Source organism: Corvus kubaryi, unplaced genomic scaffold (genome assembly GCF_017639235.1).
Source record: "Corvus kubaryi isolate FWS band 111438036 unplaced genomic scaffold, C.kubaryi_AGA036_p1.0 37396, whole genome shotgun sequence".
Lineage (NCBI taxonomy): Eukaryota > Metazoa > Chordata > Aves > Passeriformes > Corvidae > Corvus > Corvus kubaryi.
Window position 1 is genome coordinate 23,760,174 of NW_024581135.1, and position 20,593 is coordinate 23,780,766.

General features: G+C 41.1%; 1 protein-coding gene across 3 annotated transcripts in view; it reads left to right on the plus strand.

Moving 5' to 3' along the window:
- Positions 1-20,593, plus strand: part of UBE2E3 (ubiquitin conjugating enzyme E2 E3) — a 57,429-nt gene that overhangs the window by 17,439 nt on the left and 19,397 nt on the right. The window contains exon 1 of one of the 3 annotated variants that reach the window (XM_042041061.1): positions 8,192-8,274. The exons of 1 other annotated variant lie outside the window; for it this stretch is intronic. In XM_042041061.1, coding sequence (XP_041896995.1) covers positions 8,207-8,274 — 68 coding nt within the window. In that variant the 5' untranslated portion in view covers positions 8,192-8,206. Of the gene's footprint in view, positions 1-8,191; positions 8,275-17,297; positions 17,432-20,593 lie in introns of those variants that run through there. One more of the 3 variants, XM_042041060.1, reaches the window with a different exon arrangement.

Below are 20,593 nucleotides of genomic sequence, written 5' to 3' on the forward strand. Positions count from 1 at the left end.
TGTCTGTGCACAGTCAGGCCGGTTACAAGATCCATGAAAAAACCCTATTTTTGCTGAGATTTCGTAGGGTATTTGGGCAAGGGACAAGTATATGAGGTATGTTAAGTAACTGGGACTTACTTCTCTTCATTACTCTTTTGTTTCTACATTTTTAATTACTGCTTTTCTGCTTTGTGGCCCTGAGTCAGAGAAAGCACACCTTTCTCACCTTTCTCAGGAAACTGTGTGTGTGATTAAATGCTTTTCTGAAGGGAGTGTGAATTGACCTTGTTTCAGCTGCCCCTAAAATACCACTTGACAGAGCCTATGGAATAATATGCCTGTGTGTCTGCTGCAATATTGGGGACAAAAAAAATTAAAGACTATACTTCTTTAATATATTTCACTAATGTTGCCATTTATTCATGCAATTGTATGAAATTTTCAGATGAGGGTCAACTAATTTATTCTTGCAATTGTCCCCTTATGCTTCTTCTAATTTGTGGGTCAGAAAAATGCATGTCATGATTTCGTTTTTCTTTTGGGGGCTGCAGCTACCCTCAAGAGTCTGCTCTTCCTGAGACATGAATAACATATTTGATGCATCTTCTGAGGAAGCAGCCAAAAGTGCGTGTTTTGACCTCATCTTTAAGCGTTTCCATTTCCTTTACTGACACTTAATGAAGTTACTATCACTGCCATTAAAGATAATATTGTAAAAGTAGATTATGTAATTATTGCAGTTGTACTGGTTTTAGTATGAAGTCAAGTATTGATGCTGAATCTTCATTTTGGCCCAGTATGGTAATGTCAGTTTTCTCTGGTTGTTGGATTTGGAAGTCTGTGTTGGTTGTTTGAGGTGGATAGGGAGTTTGTTCTGGGGAAATCTGCATGTTTAGAGCACTTTGATACTTCTGTTTGAGAAAAGAAATTATTTACATTTAAGAGATCCTGTTTTAATGTCTTGAAAGTTCTTCCTCTGTTTCTTTGATACTTAGTACAGGGGATCATTTACAAAAGTATCCCTCAAGTCAGTTGTGGTTCACTGGTACTGAGGTTATGGAGAGCTGTGCAATTGTCTTCTAGATATCACTGGTGCGAATGGATCTACAAGTGGCTTCTTACACTTTTTGTAAGCTCTCTTGATGCACTGCACCTTCTGATTGGGGAAGCTACACATGCAATTTCTTTATTTGAATATGTCTTTAATGTGGTTGAGTTTAGACTAAGATTAGGAAGTAAACTCTTCTTAGGGGTTTTCCTGTAACAGAGCCTAAAGCTCGCCTTCTTTTATATAAGTGTAATTTTAGATCATGAAGTACCTACACTTTGTGGGAGGTTAGGGAATGAATGGACTGAGGGCTGACAGTGTATTGGCTTTCAAGTCCTTTACTGAAGAAGGAAATGAAGGAAATGCAATTCATGTCAGCATGTTGATTTGATGGAGTGCATTTATAGGAGCCTTTATATAGCTGTTGGGTGTTAATTTAAAACCATGTCTTCATTTGCTACATTTGTTTTGTTTGTTGTGTCCTTAGGTTATTTAATAAAACGTGCAGTGAAACACTAGAAAACCTAGACTTTGTCTTCCAAACAGCTATTCTTGTCAGTGTTAAAGTTCTTCATGTCTTAAACAAAAGTGTAGTTTTTCTTTATAGCAAAATTATGATTTTGAAGAGTTATTTACTCTTCTTGTGTTACTGTGTATTTTTATTTTAAAACTGAATTATATACATTGGGCCTTTTCTAGATGTTGGAAGTCAAATCAAGTGTACTGTGCCTTCTGGAGATAGAAATGCTGCTGTATAAAATTTTTTATTAATATAAAAAACATGCAGAGAAACAATTTAAGTCAGTGCCACACACGTTTCAGATTCCCTTTATTTTTGATGGCCACTGTGGGCTTCACTTCTGTATTTCTGTGTCTGGTGGTAAATAAGTGCACACCGTGGTGCAGTGCATGAGACAAGGTTGGCTTGGCACCGCTGAATTGTCATCAGTCCGGTCTTGTTATTACTCATAAACCTTGGCTCACTGTAAGCACACTATAGATGCTCCCTGTTTAGTGCTCAGGAACTCTTTCCTTGGAAATTGTGTGCCTTTTTAATGTGTCATGGCTCAATTATCACATTCATTTTGGCTGCCAAAATAGCCATGTATATTGTCTAGCAAGTGACAGCCTGGGCCTTTATCTCTTTCTGGCTGTTTGCCAGCTGTTTAATTGCAGCCCTGTGTTTGCTGTGTGTCACATCTTATGGTGGTCTATTATACCCAGCTAAAACAATATTTTGAAAATGTTTCAAATGTAAACTAATTCTGTGAGACTTTACATCCTGCTATTTACATGATCTGCTAGGACTGTAATGTAGGTCATTTTTCCCCCTACAAATACGAACATTTGTGCCTCCGATCATCTTACGAATTTCCAGGGCAGAGAAGACAAGATGGGGATGCAGAAATGCTATCTCGTCCCCTTGAGAGATGTAATTAAAGCTGTACACTTGTCATGCAATTTTTCATTTGTAGTTTCCAAGACGTTTTTAAAGCCAAATATTCTCTTTGTTCTGCCTTTAGAAAAGAGCAAGCATACAGAAACTGAGCTGAGATCTCAAAAGGAATAGCAAAGCCTGTGAGCCATATTTCTGCCCAAATAGATACTTTGGGTGAAGATGATGTTGGGGTTTGAGTGAATGGTGTCTCAGAGAGGCAGAGAATGGTGCAGGTGTTGTACACAGCACATTTGATTTGGCAGTCACCTGCTTTCCATCGGGAAAGACCTAAGGCAGGGCTGGATCTGTATCCTGCCACCTCACCCCACCTGGGGGATAGAGCCATACAGTGTGAAACCAGGATATTGGAGGGCTAAGCACTCCACAGCACGTAAGTGTGTGAGGAATCCTTGGGCTAAGCCTGAGTCCAGGTTTACCTGCTTCTCTTTGTACAGATTTTAATATCTTGCTCATTTTTTCTCTGCAGAGCTCCTATCTTTGTTTCAGCTCCTGGATGACATTCCTATGTGGTGCAAACTGCTTTAGCCTTAAGAGCAGTGAAGGTCATTAGCTAACAATCTTGGCTATGTAGATATTTTGGAAGAAACTTTGCTTTTCCACTGCTTTAAGAGGAAGTCGGGATTTGTTCTATTGCTTGTTTAATAGGAAGAATAACTGTTTAACCAGAAAGACATGATAAAAGTCTTGGGAAGCTTTCCCAAGCAGTTCAGAGGAAGACGGAGAGTGCTTAAGAAAGATTCCACTTTTGTGCAAAACACTACATTTATAATTAAGTTGTAAGGATTAGCTTTAAAAAAGGAGAAAGAACAAAATATCCTGTAGGCAGGATTAGATCTACAGGATTCTTTTCTTCTTAATTGGAGGGGAAAGGCTCCCATCTAGCTAAAGCCATCTAGCATGCTGAAAGAGGTTTGCTATTAAAACAGGCTTTTTAAAAAGGAAATAAAATCATTAAGATTGCTCTTAAACCTTCTGAAAAATCCAATACTGTGTGAGGATAATATGCTCAACCATGTGCACATACGTTTTTTTCTGGTTAATCTGCTAGAAAAATTGTGGTAAATAACCCCCTTTTAACATATATTTTTGAGAAGCTGACCTGTTAATGTAGGGTTACAAAGTGAGGATTCAAAGGTATTTAGGAGAGAGTTATACATATATGGGGCAGCTGGAGTGAGAGTGGTTGTGGCAGTTCTGCTGTGCTGTCACTGGGTGTCTCTTCAGGAAATGCATCGAAACAGTTGCTAGTATGATTTTTTTGTAGCAAGATCTGCATAATTCCAGTAGTTTACAATGTGACTAGTCTATCCAGTGTCAAAAACAAAGGCCACTTTGCTTGAGTTTCTGCTTGACAAAACTCCTCATTGTTCCATTAAGCTTTTGTGTAAGTGCTGTATTTAGTATGTTTTATGCGTGAGTTTCTTACGTATCTCAAATCACTTTACTTTCTGGTGAGTCTGAAGACATCATCAAATGAGTTTTGTAGTGTACAGATAAAGTGGGTGCTGAAAGGCAGCTTGCCAGAAACCCTTCTGCTCTTCATGCTGCCTGGTTCGATAAGGCAGGTGTGCACATGTGCCGTTGACATGGAGCTGTAGATGTTTACTTGATTTGTTAAGAACTTGTTATTTCTGAAGAGTAATTAAACACTCAGTTAATAGATGCCCTCTCACTGAAAAATGCTTTTGTGTCAGATGTGGTCATTACAAATTAATGGTAGCTTTGGGGAAGTGAAGTTTCTTTACTGTTTGAGGTCTTCAAATATCCCTGGGAGTTAGATACAAGGAAGTTAAATCCCGGCAAGGCTTGTACAAAGCCCAGCTGGCAAAACAATGATGCCACTTACTTGTCATGGCTGGACATTCACTATCTACTCAACAACGGATATGAAGGACATGATCAGGACAGGTCACAAGAATGCATAGCCCATACACCACTACAGGCTGATCAAGGCCTGAATGTTGAAATAATCAAATACTGATCAAATGCAGAAAATTTGCAGATCTGTGCAGCAGAGCAGGGTGAGAGCAAAGTGATACCTGTGCTGCATTTGCTGTGGAACTATTGAAGGGTGCAGTGTGGTGCAGCCAGAGTGCAGAACTGTCACAAGCCAGTGGTTCAGACTGAGTGTTAACCAGCTGCAGTACTGGTGCTTCAGGGTTTTGCTTGACTTTTCATGCACCTAAGCTTGCTGTGCTTCCTATTCCAACTCCTGTTTCACATGCTGCCTTTGTTCACCATTTCTAACTTTTACATCTTCTCCCTCTCCCATCTCCTCAGCTGTCATTTCAATAATCGGGACTAAACACTGGCCTTTCTTCTGTGGAGTATCTCTTTTATAATCATAGTTACTTTCTTCGGGGATTAAAAAAAAAAAAGAAAAAGAAAGAAAAGAAAAAATTACACATCCTTGGCAGGAACATGCAGCATGTTCAGGGTTAAAGCAGACCAGGAAAAGGGATGCTTCCCTTTCTTGTCAAATTAGCTTTGGTTTCGTAGATCCATCATGCTGGAATGCAGCCCTGAAACTCCAGTGTTCTTGTAAGGAGGAAGCAGAGCCAATTGACTTAAACTTTTAGTTGCGTCTGCTGGCAATTTCCACCAGAAGCTAATTACATCTCACAGCTATCACCAGCAGATGACTGACTGGTTCCACCTCTCAAAAAAGAAACTTTAAACCTGCACAGGGTTTCTTTTTCCTTGAAATTGTAAGACTGGTGTAACATTTTTCAAGCGGGTATTTTACACACACAAACAGAAATCTTCAAAAATTAGGTAAATTATTTCATCGTAAAAATACTATCTCTGGGTCTTTCCCAATCTGGAGGTCATTTATTGGGCTTTGCACTGTATCCCTATATCATTTCAACACTACATGGTGTGTGCAGTTTTAAATTGTGATGTGATTAGACGTGATTAACCCAGCTCGCTTTCTGTGTTGTCAGTTCTGTAAATTACTTCAGGATAACTAAAATGGCTCAGACCTTTTTGCTAAGTTAATGCTGCAGGTTTGAAAATGCTCATAGGTACTGAAATATTTGCACCTCCTGATACTGTGGTTCCACAAAAACAAATTTTGCAAGAGTGAACCTTTTCAAGAGTGAACCTTTCAACAAAGAATGGAGCATGATTTTTTTTCAGCTAGGATCACTAGATGGCGTTGCCTAGTAGTCTAACAGCTGAGAGTCTGAAAATAGATGAAATTAATGTAAATCTATAGAGAATTAAAAACATTTAAATCTTTCAGTGTGTATGTTTTAGGTATTTTTTTCCTTTTCAATCATGTTTCTAATTGTTCAAGAGAGGGTGTTGCATTTAAGTATTGCTTCTGCCTGTTGCAGCTCTTTAGCAAATAGTGAGTGTGCTGTAGTTTCTGCTGTGGTTCTGCTCTTCCTTGGCTTGCTTGAACACTCCTTGAAGTGGTGTGCTGAAGGACCAAGCTCAGCCAGAGCTTGTGCTGCTGTTTCATGCACAGTTCTCTCTGTACACAATTAGCCTCTTTTAATGGTATGCTGAAATATTAGCAGAAGGTGCTTGGAGGATGCTAGAGCAGACAGGCAACAAAAAACTCTGCCATTATTACTTTATAGAAGGCTCCTGGTATGGCAGGTTTTTCTAAAGTATGATGGGCACTGTTATTACAGATGACATGAAATAAAACAAAGGTGTTGTTTGGGGGTTTTATTCTGTTGTTTATTTTGTTGTTTAGACACCGTGCCATTTTTTTTTTCCTGGCTGGTTTCCTCTATTTTGTCAGTGGTCAGTCATGCTCTGGCAGCAGCACTGGCATGACACTGCTGTGCCTGCATGTGGGGCATAACTATGCCTGCACACTGTTGTCTGGTGTGCTTTTTCCCAGGCAAGGCTAGAGGAAACCTGCCTACCATATCAGTAGTGTTTTTAGCTGAAAGCAAAAAGACATCAGGTAGGTGGGTTTATTTAGGGATGATGGTAAGGAGAAATGATGAACCAAGCAGCTTTTGTTCAGTGCTTTCAGTTCAGCTCCATCATCTCCCTCTTTTAAACTGTAAGTGAGAATTTGGCATAACCTACTCCCTTTTCTTAGTTCACTAGCACTTTTAATTTCAAAGATCTCCTGCTTGATATTATAGTTATTTTTAAATTCTTTCTTAACCCATTGCAGCTGTCTTTATCAGTCTACTAAAAATCAAAGAATTGTTGTTGGCAGGAATTGGTATAACTCATTTGTTTAGTTTCTTAGTTTAAATAATATTTCTAGATAATGTCAATCAGTTTGCCTGTAATTATACATTTAGATGTAGAGAGTGTGCACACCTCTAGTTGTTTTAGCACTTGTATTTACAAAGCAGTATTTTTAAAGACTTTATGGTGGAATCTTAGTTGTAGGATAATGTTGAGGATTTATATTAACCATTTGGACACCTATAAAAGCAGTATCACATTTCACAAAAGAATGAGGAATAAAAAAGCCGAGGTAAAGAAGCCAACAAAGAGTAAGCATGTACCAGGCTCTATTTTGATGCAAGTTGGTCACTTCTGTTTATAAAAGAGATTTAAAATTAAGTGCTAGACCTTATTTGAACAACTATCTGGAAACCTCTGCAGTGTATTTCTGTAGGTTAAGATAGTTCTTTGCAAAGCCTCACTTCAGAGAAATGGGAAATAAGATCTGGGGAGAGAGCAAGGTTGTTTGAGAAGTGCAGCACAATGCTTAACAGCCTCCTCATGTGCTGGGGAAGTGGTGTAAGTTAGGACAGGAAAACTTTTAGTCTTCTTTTACATGTCCATATGTTTTTGAATCAGAATAATGTGAGTAGCTATAACGTGATCAAATCACTAATGGGCTAATTTTTCATCACTTTATACCAGGTAATTGATAATAAAGGTACAAAATTTGGTGCAAAAGAGCACTGGTGGGAAAGGTGTACATTCATTTGAACACCCCAGCCAGTAAAAGACTGAAGCACATGCTTGTCTCCCATTGAAGTCACTGGGTTTTAAGCACATGCAGAAACACTTTCCTGAGCTGGGTCTGAGGGAGGGGAGTCAGTTTAGCAGGGCCAAATACAGAAAGAAGAGGGGAAAACAGCGTGGTGACTGCAAGTGGGAAATAGCTATCATGTTCATTATTTCACAGGAAAAAGCTCTACCTGTAGCTGTGCAATTCACTGCTAATATTTGTACCAAATCTCTAAACCTCGTCTTCAAATATGTCTGATCCCCCAGTGCGTCCGCACAGGGTGTAGCCCAGTGTCAGGTCAGTGCATTTGGAAAGCACAGGCTTTGGTGCCTGAGCAGGGTGAGGAGAGAGAAAGCAGGGGAACTGGGGCCTGCCTGCTGTCCCCTTGATTTGTCAGCTTTCTTGTGGCAGTTTCAGAAATATGCCGTTCAGAGGAATAATATTTCTGCCTCACTTCCATCCCAGTGTGCTGCCTGCAAGCAGGGAGAGGCAGAAATCTGGAGCCAGTAGTTGTGAGGAACTGCTCAGAACATTGCTGTTAGGAAGGACTCTGTTTCATGAGCATAAAATCAAAGTACACATTCAGTGCCAGTCTTTTCACCTTAATTTTACATGAGGGCTGAATGCTCATTTAATCCTGTTTATTTGGGGGCATTCAGCACATAATACTAAATGTGCTTGATTTTTTTTTATTTGCAGGTCACCTTTTAATGGAGCTGTAAAAGTAAGTGTAAACTGCGCCTTCTTTTGTCATCAGTAAGTGCTGAAGGGTGTAATGCTCAGGGCAGGAGTGTCTCTGGGCTCACATGTGGGAGAAGGATGGGCAAACCCTAGCACTACCCAGTAAGTAAGAGGGTTGAAAGGCATCATGGGCTCTTGTTCATTTGCACTGTTTGTACAGGCTTCCTCAACACTACAAATACTTCCTTTTGGTTTTTTACTTGGGATACTTCTTAGGGGCTCTGTTGTGCTAATCCTGACAAAGACAAGTCCAGAAGGACAGTTTTTGCACTGAACAGTTTATCTGCAATAGCTAATGGTTCTCCTGCTTGGTTGAAAAAGAGATCTGGATAGCTTGTCTTGATGTCCTCCAGGTCAGACATAATTAGGAAACAGAGCTCAGGGTGCTACTCTGCATAGGGAGGTGGCACATACCCCTTTCAGTGTCTTATAGAGGAACTTTGTCCGTGGTAGAAGTCAATTAAGTACATTTTCCACATGATGCAGGCAATTCCTGTGCTCCCTATCTACAGTGAAGAGAGCATGATCTGGATGCACTTTGCACATGTGCCAGAAAGGCAGGTGTAGGCCAGATGAAGCAGTCATAGATCTCAAACCCCCTTTTCCCCTCCCTGATTTGCAGCTGTTGAATTCATTAGCAGTGCACATAAATGGGAAATGACCCAAAGGGGGTTCAAATTCACAGTACACTGTGAATGCTTTGGGCTGTAATCTGGATGGGTGGTAGAATAAAAAGTCAGCGCAGGAGTCAGTGTCTTTCTGAGCTGTCCTCTTCCGTCACAGGAGCAGGTTATAACCGCTGCTGCTGCAGATCCTCCTCATCCACTCCCTTCCTTGGCAGCTCCTGTGTTTGAATAGGCAATGTCTGCATATCTGTGGTGATGGGAGGAGATGAGAATTAGGATGTCTCACATCAGAAGATCCTCAGTCCCTTGCAGGCACCAGGCAGGAATGGGCAGTGTCTGGAGGTGGCTACCCAGCTGCCACTGTTCTGTGTGTCTGTCTGTCTGCTGGGCCTGGGTGCTGAGTGCTGTTCCTCTAGCAGTTGTGTGATTGCTGAAATCGGGATTAGGTTCTCATTTCTTAAAGAAACTGTGTGTGTTTATTTTAAATCACAACTTTTTGGAAGAAAACCCAACTGTTTAACCATGGCATTTCCAGGAAGGTGGGAAAAATGCCAGATGGAAGCAAATGTAGTTTTTACTGGTTGTGAGAAGCAGACTTGAGGGTCTGTGTTACACATGGCTGCCATCACTGCAGAAGTTGTCTTCTTCTGTACAGAGCTGAGCTTCCCAGTGTAAAGTCAGCATTGAAGGAAATCATATAAAGTAGATCTGATGTTGTACCTCAGTGCCAGACATGCAAATTTCTCTGTTTGCTTTAAATCAGGTGCAATAATAGAAAAACACTTTGGCTTGTCCTCAGCACCTGAAACACACCTTTATGATTGTAGGTGATTTCGTCCCATTTGTGTTTTTTCAGATCAAAAAGTTTGGATGACTTTTGTTGTGTCTGTTCTGTGAACATGGAAGAAAGTCATGCTAAGTGCCAGAAGCTGGGAGCTGAGAAAGGCCTCAGCCCTTGTGCAGGCAGGGCTGTGTTGAGGGTCACTGTGGTGTCAGCGAGCTGTTACATGGAGTCATGTGCATATTTGAAAAGTATAGACCAGACTTGCAGGCAGTGGGCATCTACCGGGGCTCTGTCTTGATTTCCTGCCTCCTCTGGGAGCTGCTCTCCACATGGACTGGGGGTGTGGCTGGCAGCATTAGGAAACACAGCGGGACTGAGGCGGTGCTGCAGTGAGCTCCCCTTGCTGTGATGCCGGGAGGAAGGTGAGGAGTGTGAGGCACAGGTGAGCTGCCATGCCTGACAGAGAGTGCCAAAAGGCAGAGCTCCACAGAGACATGAACACTGTAGGGAGCATCAGCTGGCCTAACTTCATCTTGAAGGCTGCCACTGGATCCTGTGAGGAGCTGTGTGAATACAACAAAGTCTAACACAGCAAAGGCAAGATGGCCAGTGCCCCTGAGAGGGACCCCTCCACCCTGCACTTGTGTGGAGAAGACAACAGGAGCATCCTGGAGCAGGAAGAGTGGCAGAGTGTTTCTCAGAAGAAGCTCTTCCCTTGCCTTGTATCTTCCAGTGCTCCAGGAAAACATCAATACTCAAGTAAATTTTCTTTTTCTATTTTTATTTTTCTTTTTTTCATAAAAAAAAAAGTGTTCCTTAAAACAGAAGGTTCAACTGGAGCTTGTCAGGAGGAAACACTCGAGCTATGCAGGGACAGAGAAGTTGGTGCAGGACATTTTGTGTGTAGAATGGTGTAATGGCAGTTGCACAAGATGCTCTGCCTGTCTCCCAGCTCGGACCCACTGTGTTGTAGCTTTATTTTTTTCAGACTCTGTGTGAGTCAACTCAGGAGCAGGAGGTTGAAGCAGCAAGACAGCTGCTATCCTCTCCTTGGAGACAGGGAAGTATCAGCATGCCACCAGACCTGTTTATATTACATGGGCAAAACATGCTCATTTCCCTTCTTCTGTGTGTTTTTCATCTAAAGGTTAGAGCACAGGCTGAAAAAAGAGGGACTTTGAAGGACAGGGCCCTCTGCCTATTTATGCATTAGGCCCCTTACAGTAAACAAATAAGCTGGAGGCTTTCTCCTAAGTGGTCTAATTCCTATTGTACAAACCCACAAAGGAGTAGTGGTGTTCACTTCCTGCTTTTCCTTGATGTTCACGGGACCTGTCTCCCAAGCATCTTCTCTGCCTTGAAGCCTTCTCTGTGGCCAGGGAGACACTCACTCTTGTTAGATGTGAGACAAGGAGGGGCAGGATCATTGTTTCCAGGGAAAGTACGTTTGGCAGTGAGTGTTTACCTGTGAGAGCCAGGAAAAAGCTCGGGTACCTGCCAGTCCATTCTGAACCTGTGATTTGGCAAATGTGAGGCAGGAGGAGGGAGAGCACCCAACTAGAGTGTGGAGAAGCACACCTGAAAGATCAGTTTGTCCAGCTGTGTCCTCTGTGTCCATGGCTAGCTGAGGCCCAAGCACTTCTTTTCATGTGCTGACCACGCTGCAGGAGCAGCCATCTACTGCAGAAGGAAAGAGCAAATTGGCAGCCTTCTCCCTGTTTGGCCTTTGGCAAGATCAGTGCTTTCAGGAGTGAGCTTGGAGAAATGCTTCCCTAGCAGAAGGCTTGACAGCAATTTAAATGGCTAATCAGGACCAAATGAACCTGCTTTTTTTTCCAGCACTGTGTGGTGAAAGGCAGCCCACCTCTCCAACAGTCTCATCTTCTTCATGTTCTGTCTGGCAGCTACCACCGTGGTGCCTCTGCCTTGAAACACACCTTGTGATCCTGCTTTTGACCGGAGAGTGGTAAAAGGCTGGTGCAGGTGGCATGGCTCTGCTCTGCAGTTACCTGCAGTTACTGGCCACATCTGAGAATAGCCCATGTTTCAGCTCTTTCCTGACCCATTCTCCAGACAACTTGCTTTTCTGCATCATCCCAGGGTTTCTGGAATCTCTCTTATAACCCCTGGCTTTTAGCTGTGGGCTTTAGGATTATTTTTTCCTTTATAGCTTTTCAGATTGTCCAGAGATCCTGCTGGAATTCTTGGCTGGTTTTCAGGTCTGTCATAAAAATGAGCTGAAATATCCATATTCTCTGCTCTTTTCTTTTTGTTGCTGGACAGGCAGACTGTTGCTTGCCTGAGCTCTTATTTCCCTGCAGAGACCCTGGAGATGCAGGAAAAGGGCTGAGCAAGGACCTTTGTCTAGGTAGAACAGGGAACAGAAGTGTCCACCCAGCTGCTAACAGTGACAAATGTTGTGGGGAGAAGCACTGTCTGTGTTTGCATTAGGAGGACAAGGAGACATTTACAGAGAGGGGAAGGAAAGCACAGTTTAAGTATATTTAATTTTCATTTGAGCTTAAAAGCCCATAGATGTTTATAAACAAGTAGATAATTCAAATTTACTTGAAGTATACCTTCAACAAGGAAATATTGCAAGCTAAGGGCTTTGTGATTGCTTTGTTGATGGAGGATGGACTTTGGTGAAGTTATTATAGTATTGACTTGAAGAGGATGGATTTGCTAACAGGGCGGGTGATCTTGTCTGGCCTCAGCCAAGGAAAAAAAAATGAGGGAAGTTAAGAAACTAGTGCCAACTGGTGGCATTGGCTGAGTAATCTCAAACAGCCATAAATATATTGTAGCTTTAAAGTTATAGAAATATATGATAAGGCAAAGGAAGATTTCATTCAGTAGACAGGATAGTGGCAGTCAAGAGAATTAGTTTACATTTTTATTAGGCATTCTCATTAAGGGAATGGGAGAGCAGGATTTATTCACTTCCTGTCTCATAAGGCTTATAAGGGATGTTTCAGTACTGAGATGCTTAAGCATCTCAAACTAATGAAAAGATCATTTCAGGGCTCTTGAACTGCTTTATAGCTTGTGATAACGGAAAAGATGTGTTTATTTCGGGAAAGATTGTTTAACTGGTAGAGAAATGTTCTTGAGCGCTGGCAGAGCAATATGCCAGTGATTGTCACATGCATATGTAACACTGTAGCTGAATATGAATCTAATCTGTTTACCAAGAAAGCAGATAAAAAGATTGTGGGGTTTGCCCTTGCTCAGAACAACAGTGAATTAACCTGAAGAGATTTCGTTTCTTATGCCAAGGAATTGTGTCTTATATTAAGAGACTTGTATCTTATTTGGAGAGATTGTAGAGGTTCTGACAGATTTTTTTTTGTAAAACAAATATTAAATCTGAAGAAATTATAAATAGATTTTTATCTAAAGCACTGGAGATTGGTTTCACTTTCAGTTTTGTCTCTTTCTACATTTTTCATTAATTCATTGACTAATTCTTTAGTTATACATTATTAATATTAATAATTGTTGTTAAATGTTAATTATTGTTAATATTAGCTATACATTAAAATATACTTTATGCTTTAGATAAAAGCACAATGAATTCTGAATTAAGTAAATTAATTCTTACTAGCATTTCTTAGTGTCTGAAGTGTAATACAGTGTATTGGTTTAAAGCAACTCCACTGACATCAGTAATATTAGTCAAGCCTCAGACAAGACTGAGAACAGAGTTTGATCAAAGGGACTGAATACACTTGTGTCATTTTAATAATGCTGTGCATAGCCAATGCCAGCAAAATATTTCCATGCCAACTAAATATACCAACCATTATGTACCCTGCATGTGTCCTGTGAAAAGCTACAGATTAAAATAGCTCTGCTGAAATCTTTTCAACCTCCTCCATTAAATTTGGGAGGAGCATCTACCCAGAAAGCCTTTAAATAGGAAAATGTCCTCAGTTTTGGATCTTTATTGGCCTTTATTGCCTCCCTGTCTCCTGTCCTGTTGCATGTTTCCTGGATTTGCCACTAAAAGCCATTAGCAGCTCAAGAGCTAAACCTGCTCATCACACTGACACAGGCAGTGACTAGTCCAGCTTCAGGCTGAGAAATCAGCTCTTCTACCCAGATCCCCACAGTTCCCTGAGGCTAGTCGAGGTCTCTGGTAAATCTTCAGGAAAGGGGACGGTACGATCTCCTCCTGTAGTGCTGTTCTGCATGGAATGTTTCTAAAATTGTTCCAGCCAACATAAACTCTTACCTCTCTAGGAACAGAAGATAATACTGTGTATTTTGCTGATCTCATTTATCATTTCAAGGCTCTGTTTAATTGACTTCTTGCTGCTGGCATTTGTTGCATTTCCCAGATAATAAAACTGAGCCTGTCTGACTTTCTGTAACCACTGGGAAAAGGGTCCTCTCCGCTTCACTCCACTGCACTCCAGCAGACCCTCTGCTGACAGCTCTTCAGCACTCGTGAGTTCTCCCTCCAAGTCTGAACCTGAGCACACAGCTTTTGTTTCATTTTTGGACATGCCTTTATATGCTGCTCCTCTAAGTAAGAATCAAGATTGCATCCAGCTACTCCAGCTTATTTAAATTTTTCTGAAAGCATGTTTGTCCTGGAACAGCCCCACTGAAAGGAACAGAGGAGTGGGACATGCCAAGTGTCTCCTTGGCAGCTCTGAACAAATCCTGCCTGATAACATGTTTCTGTTTGTTGTTCAACAGCAGAGTAAGTTTATTGAAATCTCAATGATCATAATTAGGCTTCAAAAGTTAACGTTGTGTCAGCATACAGAAGAGAAGTTGTATGTTGCCATGGAGTCAAATTTCAGACTTGGTGTCACTAGTTCCTGTGTGGGTGGTACATCTACCAGGACAATGACTTCTGTAACCTCTTCTTCAACAGGTATTCCCATCTAAGACCAGTAACAGATCTAGTGTAGGGCATCTTGTCCATCCTTTTGCTGCAGGACATACAGAGGTGGGCCCTCAAATGCTGAGGGAACAGTACTGACCCCTTTCCAGCCAGACTTTCTTTCCTTAAAATCCTGTGTGACTACCTTCATTTGATGACAGTTCCTTGGAATGCAGTGAGTTAGCTGATAGAGTCTAGTTTACTTCAAAAAATAACCAAATTAGTCTCTACCTTAGCAGAGTTTATTTTTGGTGTTTCTGTGATTAAAAAAAACCAACCACATAGAGTTTGAAGGTTTAGTTTTTGGGCATTGGGTCTGTCTGGTTTGTTGTTGTTACAACACCCATGGGACCTGTTGAAGTCTGGAGGTGGCATTTGACCTGGAAAACACCTCTCAGTTACAGAGTAGGGCACAGCCCAGAGGCCAATAAAAGTCATACAGATAATTTTAACTTCTCAGCATTACCTGTCTTATGCCAGGCAGGGAAATGGATTGATGCCGCACTCAGCTGGCATGTTTCCAGGCTTCATTCATGGAGTCACCATGAACAAGGCCGGCTCCTGCCTCCCTCAGCACTGGTGTGTCATATATTCCCAGAGCAGAGTGTGGCACTGAGGTGAGTTTTGGGAAAAGCAGCTTTACTATTTTTCCGTATTATTTGTGTGCACCACACGCTGGTGGAGTTTTCCTGCTGCTCTTTCCTCCTTACTCTGGTTGCTTGTTTCTGCTGCTGAAGCCTGATGGTTCTTGAAGAATCTGGTCATGATTCAGTAGCTGTGCAGAAATCCCTGAGAATGTTTCTGTAGGTTTTGACTGTGTTGTGTGTGCTTTTGCCAGTGTGTCTTCTGTGTGTGTGTCTGTGCTGCAAGACTGGGATATCCAGCCTCAGGCTGGTAAAGAACTTTTTTTGTCCTTCAGGGAGAGCTGGTTTAGTTCAGATGTGCTGCTGCTGGGATCATTTTTTGTCTTCTTCAGTAATGCAGGTATATTTTGAGTCTAAGTCCTCAGCTAAAGTAAAAGTAAAGTATTTGAGAAAACGAAATCAAAATAAATAAAACGTTGGTTATGTGTTTAAAAAAAAAAGAACTGTTTACAGTTTTATTTATTGAGATAGAGGGTGAATGAGATAATATCTTTACAGATGAAAGCCATTTATACACATGGGGGTCTGCAGAATAAATTATTCGATCCTTTGTCTTTTTTGTGAATATTTGAATATTAACATCTGAGTATCATCTTAAACTCTGATTTAGATACAAGCTGCAGAAATGTAACCTCAGTGTCTTGTAGCTGAAAGAAAGCAGGAGGCAGGGAAACGGCCTTGTGCGTGGCAAGTGTACAAGATGTCATGGCCAGGGCACTGAGAGCAAGCAGGGAAACTCTCAACATATTTGGCTGAGAACTGACTGTGAAGAAATCAGAGGATTTTTTATGCCTTACCATTTTTAGGATTTCTTACAAAAAATGCAGATTTGGAGTACTGAGCTCAGAAGGAATGCAGCTGCTGCTGCTGCTTGGATAACTTTACGAATACCCAAGTGTAAAACAATTGCAAATCTGAATACACGTATGTATTTTCATGGTAAACAGACTAATTGCGGTGTCTCTAAAATTGTACGTACAGCTGTACTGTACTGTACAGTTGCTTTAAATTTGTTTGTTTCTCAAATTGAGGATGCTGGTTTTGCCTATTTTCATGTGCATTTAATATATCCTGTAATGTTTAATTTCTTGTATATTTGCCTAATTTGCAGTGTTATGACACTGGCATGAGTTTGAAGTCTTTTGTAGAAAAAAAGCCCCACTATTTTTCAAGACGTTTTCTTCCTTATCAGAGTTAATGGTTGTATAACATGTAACTCCTTTTAGCAGTGGAACTGTCATCCTTGTAACTCTCTCAAGTATGTTAGCGATGAACTCAACTCAGCATGTGAGCCATAGATGTTCTCTGGTATTTTAGTATTTTGACTGGCAGGAAGCTGGGTATAGACAGTTATAGATACAAAATGTATGGGTTATAGATACAAAATATTTGCCTAACTAAAACGTGGTGTCTCTGAAGTTGTGAAAAATTATTTAAGACAGAGTGTATAGACAGGTAGTTAAAGGGAATGTCAGGAACTTATAGGAGAGTTTAGAATTAAAGTTGTCATGTGTAACTTTGAATTTAGCATTACCTAGTTTATGAATATTTAATCATCTTCTCTAATATTTCCTTGTCATTTTCCTTTTACTTTTCTATTCCTTACTATTGAAATATTTCTAGATTAAAAAGAAAGATTTTTAAGGAGAAATAAATGTTGACAGGAGGAATATAAGCACTGTTAGCAGATCAAAGTATTTCAGGTAACTACAGCAGATTTGCATTGATACAGTTTTGAGATTAAGATGCAAACAGCTAGAGGCAGTGTATCATCCTCTTTAGACTTAATTTATAGTAAAAACATTATTATTTTTATATTACTATGCAACAGACATAAACCAACTAAGAAGTATTTTGCCAGTGTGGGGAGGGAAGGGTTGAAAGCAGAAGAATGGTGAGGAGGATGGTAGATTCCATCAAGTGACCTTGCAGCTGAGAATTCCAAGGCCTGGAGAATAACAGTGTGGGAAACCATTTATTATGCCTACTGCTGTTTATCCTTTGTCTGTTTGAGAAGTAGAATTTCTGTGTAGAGATAACAGAGGTGTTTACTAAAACTTGGAGTCCCTCTCCCCGACATGCTTGTGCTCCCTGTCTTGGGAGAGAGAGAGATCAAAGCAGAGATCATAAAAAGCCCAGAGGAAAATCACAGCATGGAGTTATACCACGTGTGCGTGGCCCTTTGATAAATGGGTGCAAACAGCAGCCCCAATGCCCTGCCTGGGACTGGGCTGAGCTGGACAGTGCCTGTGCTCTCATTTTGGGTGTCTGCAGCCCAATGTGGTTTTGGGATACTCCAGTCAGCGAGGTAACAAAATAAGTTTACTCTTTGCATTTCAGCTGTGGTTTTTTTGGTTGTCCTCAATCAGCTGTGCGTGTTGATTCACACAACCACATAAAAAGAGGGTCATTTGACTAGAAATTCAGGAAGAAAAAACCCTCTAGTTTTCAGTAGTTGCTGTTAGTTATATGGCATGCTCAGAAGTAAAGTTTTGTAAACGAAACTCCTCCAGTTTGATTATGAGTCTAAGGTGAGTAATTCAAGTGAGTTGGAATCAGTGATGGTGAATGACACTTCAGTATTTCTGTGTGTCTGATATGTATTTTCAACAGATAGGAATGACAAATGTAATTTATAATTAATATTTCATCCTTGAATCTGAGGGATTGTCTAGGAAAAGGAATTTTGTCTTCATGGGATGAGGATTGCCTTCATTGTGAGAAGAGTAACAGAAGGATTACTAGGGGCATATTCGAGGAAGGGGAAGAAGATCTCTTTGAGAAGGGATGGGTGGCATTTAACTGAGCCAGATGGAGGAAGAGAGGTAGAGCAAACGTATGCACATTTGGGAGAACCGCAGTCAGTCTCTGCTGGATGAGTTTTTAGTGAAGACGTACTTCTCTTGTGTTTCTAAGGGAGGTTAAGAAGGCTGTGAATGGAGTGGGAAGGTGTAAAGAGCTTGAAAATTTGAACTGTAAGGAGGCTGGAAATGTACGGTCTGCAGAAGTGGTACATTAGTTTTGTGGACCACACTTGTCAAAATTAATCAAACAACAACTAGATAAAGCTGGAGGGAAGTCAGAGTTTGAAAGCTGGGATTTATTTTTCTGTTGGCTGCTTTCTGATGCCAAATAGACAGCTATGTTTAGTTTATTTGTGCTTGGCATATCAAATGTACCATGTTTGGATACAACCCTTAGCCATTCCTGCTTCACCTTGTTCCTTGAGTCTCTGATCTGCTGCTTGGAGCTGAGCCCAGAGACCATTCAGAAGCTAAAATCCAGCCTGTGCCTGTTTTTTAGGCAGCACTTTATTGGAAATGCCAGCAAAATTGCCTCCTGGCTTTTATATGGGTTTGAGGGTGGAGCTTGACCTTCAGAGCATTAGAGATTTTCAAGGCTGGGATATTTGCAAGGTGGGTCCTTGTTGCACCATACATGCTGTCTGGGTAGGGTTTCCAGGAGGCATCCCAATGGCACTGTCTCTCCAGAGCCTGGCAGGTTCACCCTTTTCAGTGCTCCACAAAGTTCTTCCTACATCACACGGCAGGTCTGGTCAGGATTTGTAGCTCCAGTATGATTGAGCCAAGTGGATTAGTTTATGACTGTGTAGGCAGTTGATTTTTAAGTGACTAATGTAATTCTTGTTCGTAGGAAGGCTTGGCATAACCACTTAGTTGATCCGAGAAGCACAGAAATGCCAATCTGCAGAGTATATATAAAGCTTTCAAAACAGAGGAAAGCAAAGAAACAACATCAAAAATATATCATAATCATCAAAAATATATAATCATTATCTGTTTAACTTCATATTGCTAGTCGCTGTCTTTATACCTTGAGTGGTTTAGTGCCTTGTATGAGACATGGATTGCTGCATCTTCCATGGCTCAGCTGAGTCAGTGGTTAATGAGGTCATGCTGGGTGCTGGAGGTCTCTCCAGGGCAGATCTTGAAAGGGAGGTGCCAGCTCTGAAGTGTTTGGGAGGCATGTTGAAAGTGTTATAGGTTGACTGCTTCAGAACATGTTAGATGATCTATCTTTTCAAAAAGCCACACTCATAAAACTGCCTTAATAATGACTGAAATTTGTTAACATTTAAAGAAAAGAAGACTCGTAAGTGTTTAAGGCATTCAGGATAGCATGGGGAGCCAAGTGCCCTGGAGGAAAACAGAGTAAATATTTTCTTTATCTTTAATACACAAAAACTTAGGGTGGGCTCCCTAGTGCTGCTAAGAGTGACAAGGAAAGCTTCTGGAAAAAGTCAGGAATGACTTATAGATCAGTTCAGCATTGACTGTCAGCAGGAGAATGGTACCACATTTTGCAGTACTTTGCTTCTTAGAATATATTCTGAACAGTTTTTTACTTTTAGTCTGACTGTAAAAAAAAAAAGCAGTGTTGCTGCCTTAGCATTACACTTTTGTCTCCCATGTGGCAAGCCCATGTGGGCCCCAAGTTCATCACAGCCATGCAGTTCAGGAGCAGCACTGCCTTGAATGAATGAGGTTTCTTGCTGCCTTTCTTCCAAAGGCACAGGGGATGTAACCTGTAGTAGAAGGGGCCAGTCATTTCCAAGTTTTGCTGCTTGGGAGCTGTGGCCGTACCAGCAACAGAGGGATCATGTCATTCTGTGCCTTCTAAAAGGGCAGCTTCATGTCACCACAGTCTTCCTGGACAGTCATCCACGTGTGAACACAGCCACTAATTCTGTGTTTGCCACTTTTATTTTTAGCCACGGAGGTTCTGTAGTGAATACTAGTGTTTGCTTGAAAAAGCAGCTCGAATGAAGTCTGTGATTTAGATGTCACTTGGTTTGGGACATGTTCCTTCTGTAGTGTCAGTTCTTATAAAATTGATGTTCCTGAATGCTTTCGAATGTCATCTAATGAGAACTATATTTTAGGTACTTAAGTTAGTATTTTGGAGAAGGGAGGTAAGATGATACTTGTAACAGATGACCTCCAACTAGCAAGGAGTACAGAGTATTTTAGGCTTATTACCTAAAATGCATGCATCTAAATACATTTAAAAATGAGTGCTGATAAAAGTTACTTATTTTTATAGCACGAAATCGACAACATCCACAGGGTAGAATTTGTACAAAATGAAAGTGAAAGTACTGCTTCCAGTTTTAGTCATGACAGTCTTTCCAGAGCAGGTGGCATCCAGCAGTCTTGGTGTTTTGCCCAAAGTGAAAATTCTTTTGTCCAAAGAGGTTTAAATAAAGCAATGCTGATGTTAAACAGGACATTCCCACTGCACAGCTACCAAAAATCTGTATGTCACCCCATTCCTCTTGGCCCTGGGCATAGGATATATTTCCTAGGTAGTTCAGGGCTGTCTTCCCTTCCATAGTGCAGTCAGAGCATCATCAGGCATTTGCTTTGCAATCAGCTGCACATACAGAGATGCTACCAGCTGTCTTCTGTGGTGTTTCAACCCCCCCCCCAACTCTGCCAGCTGGAGGATT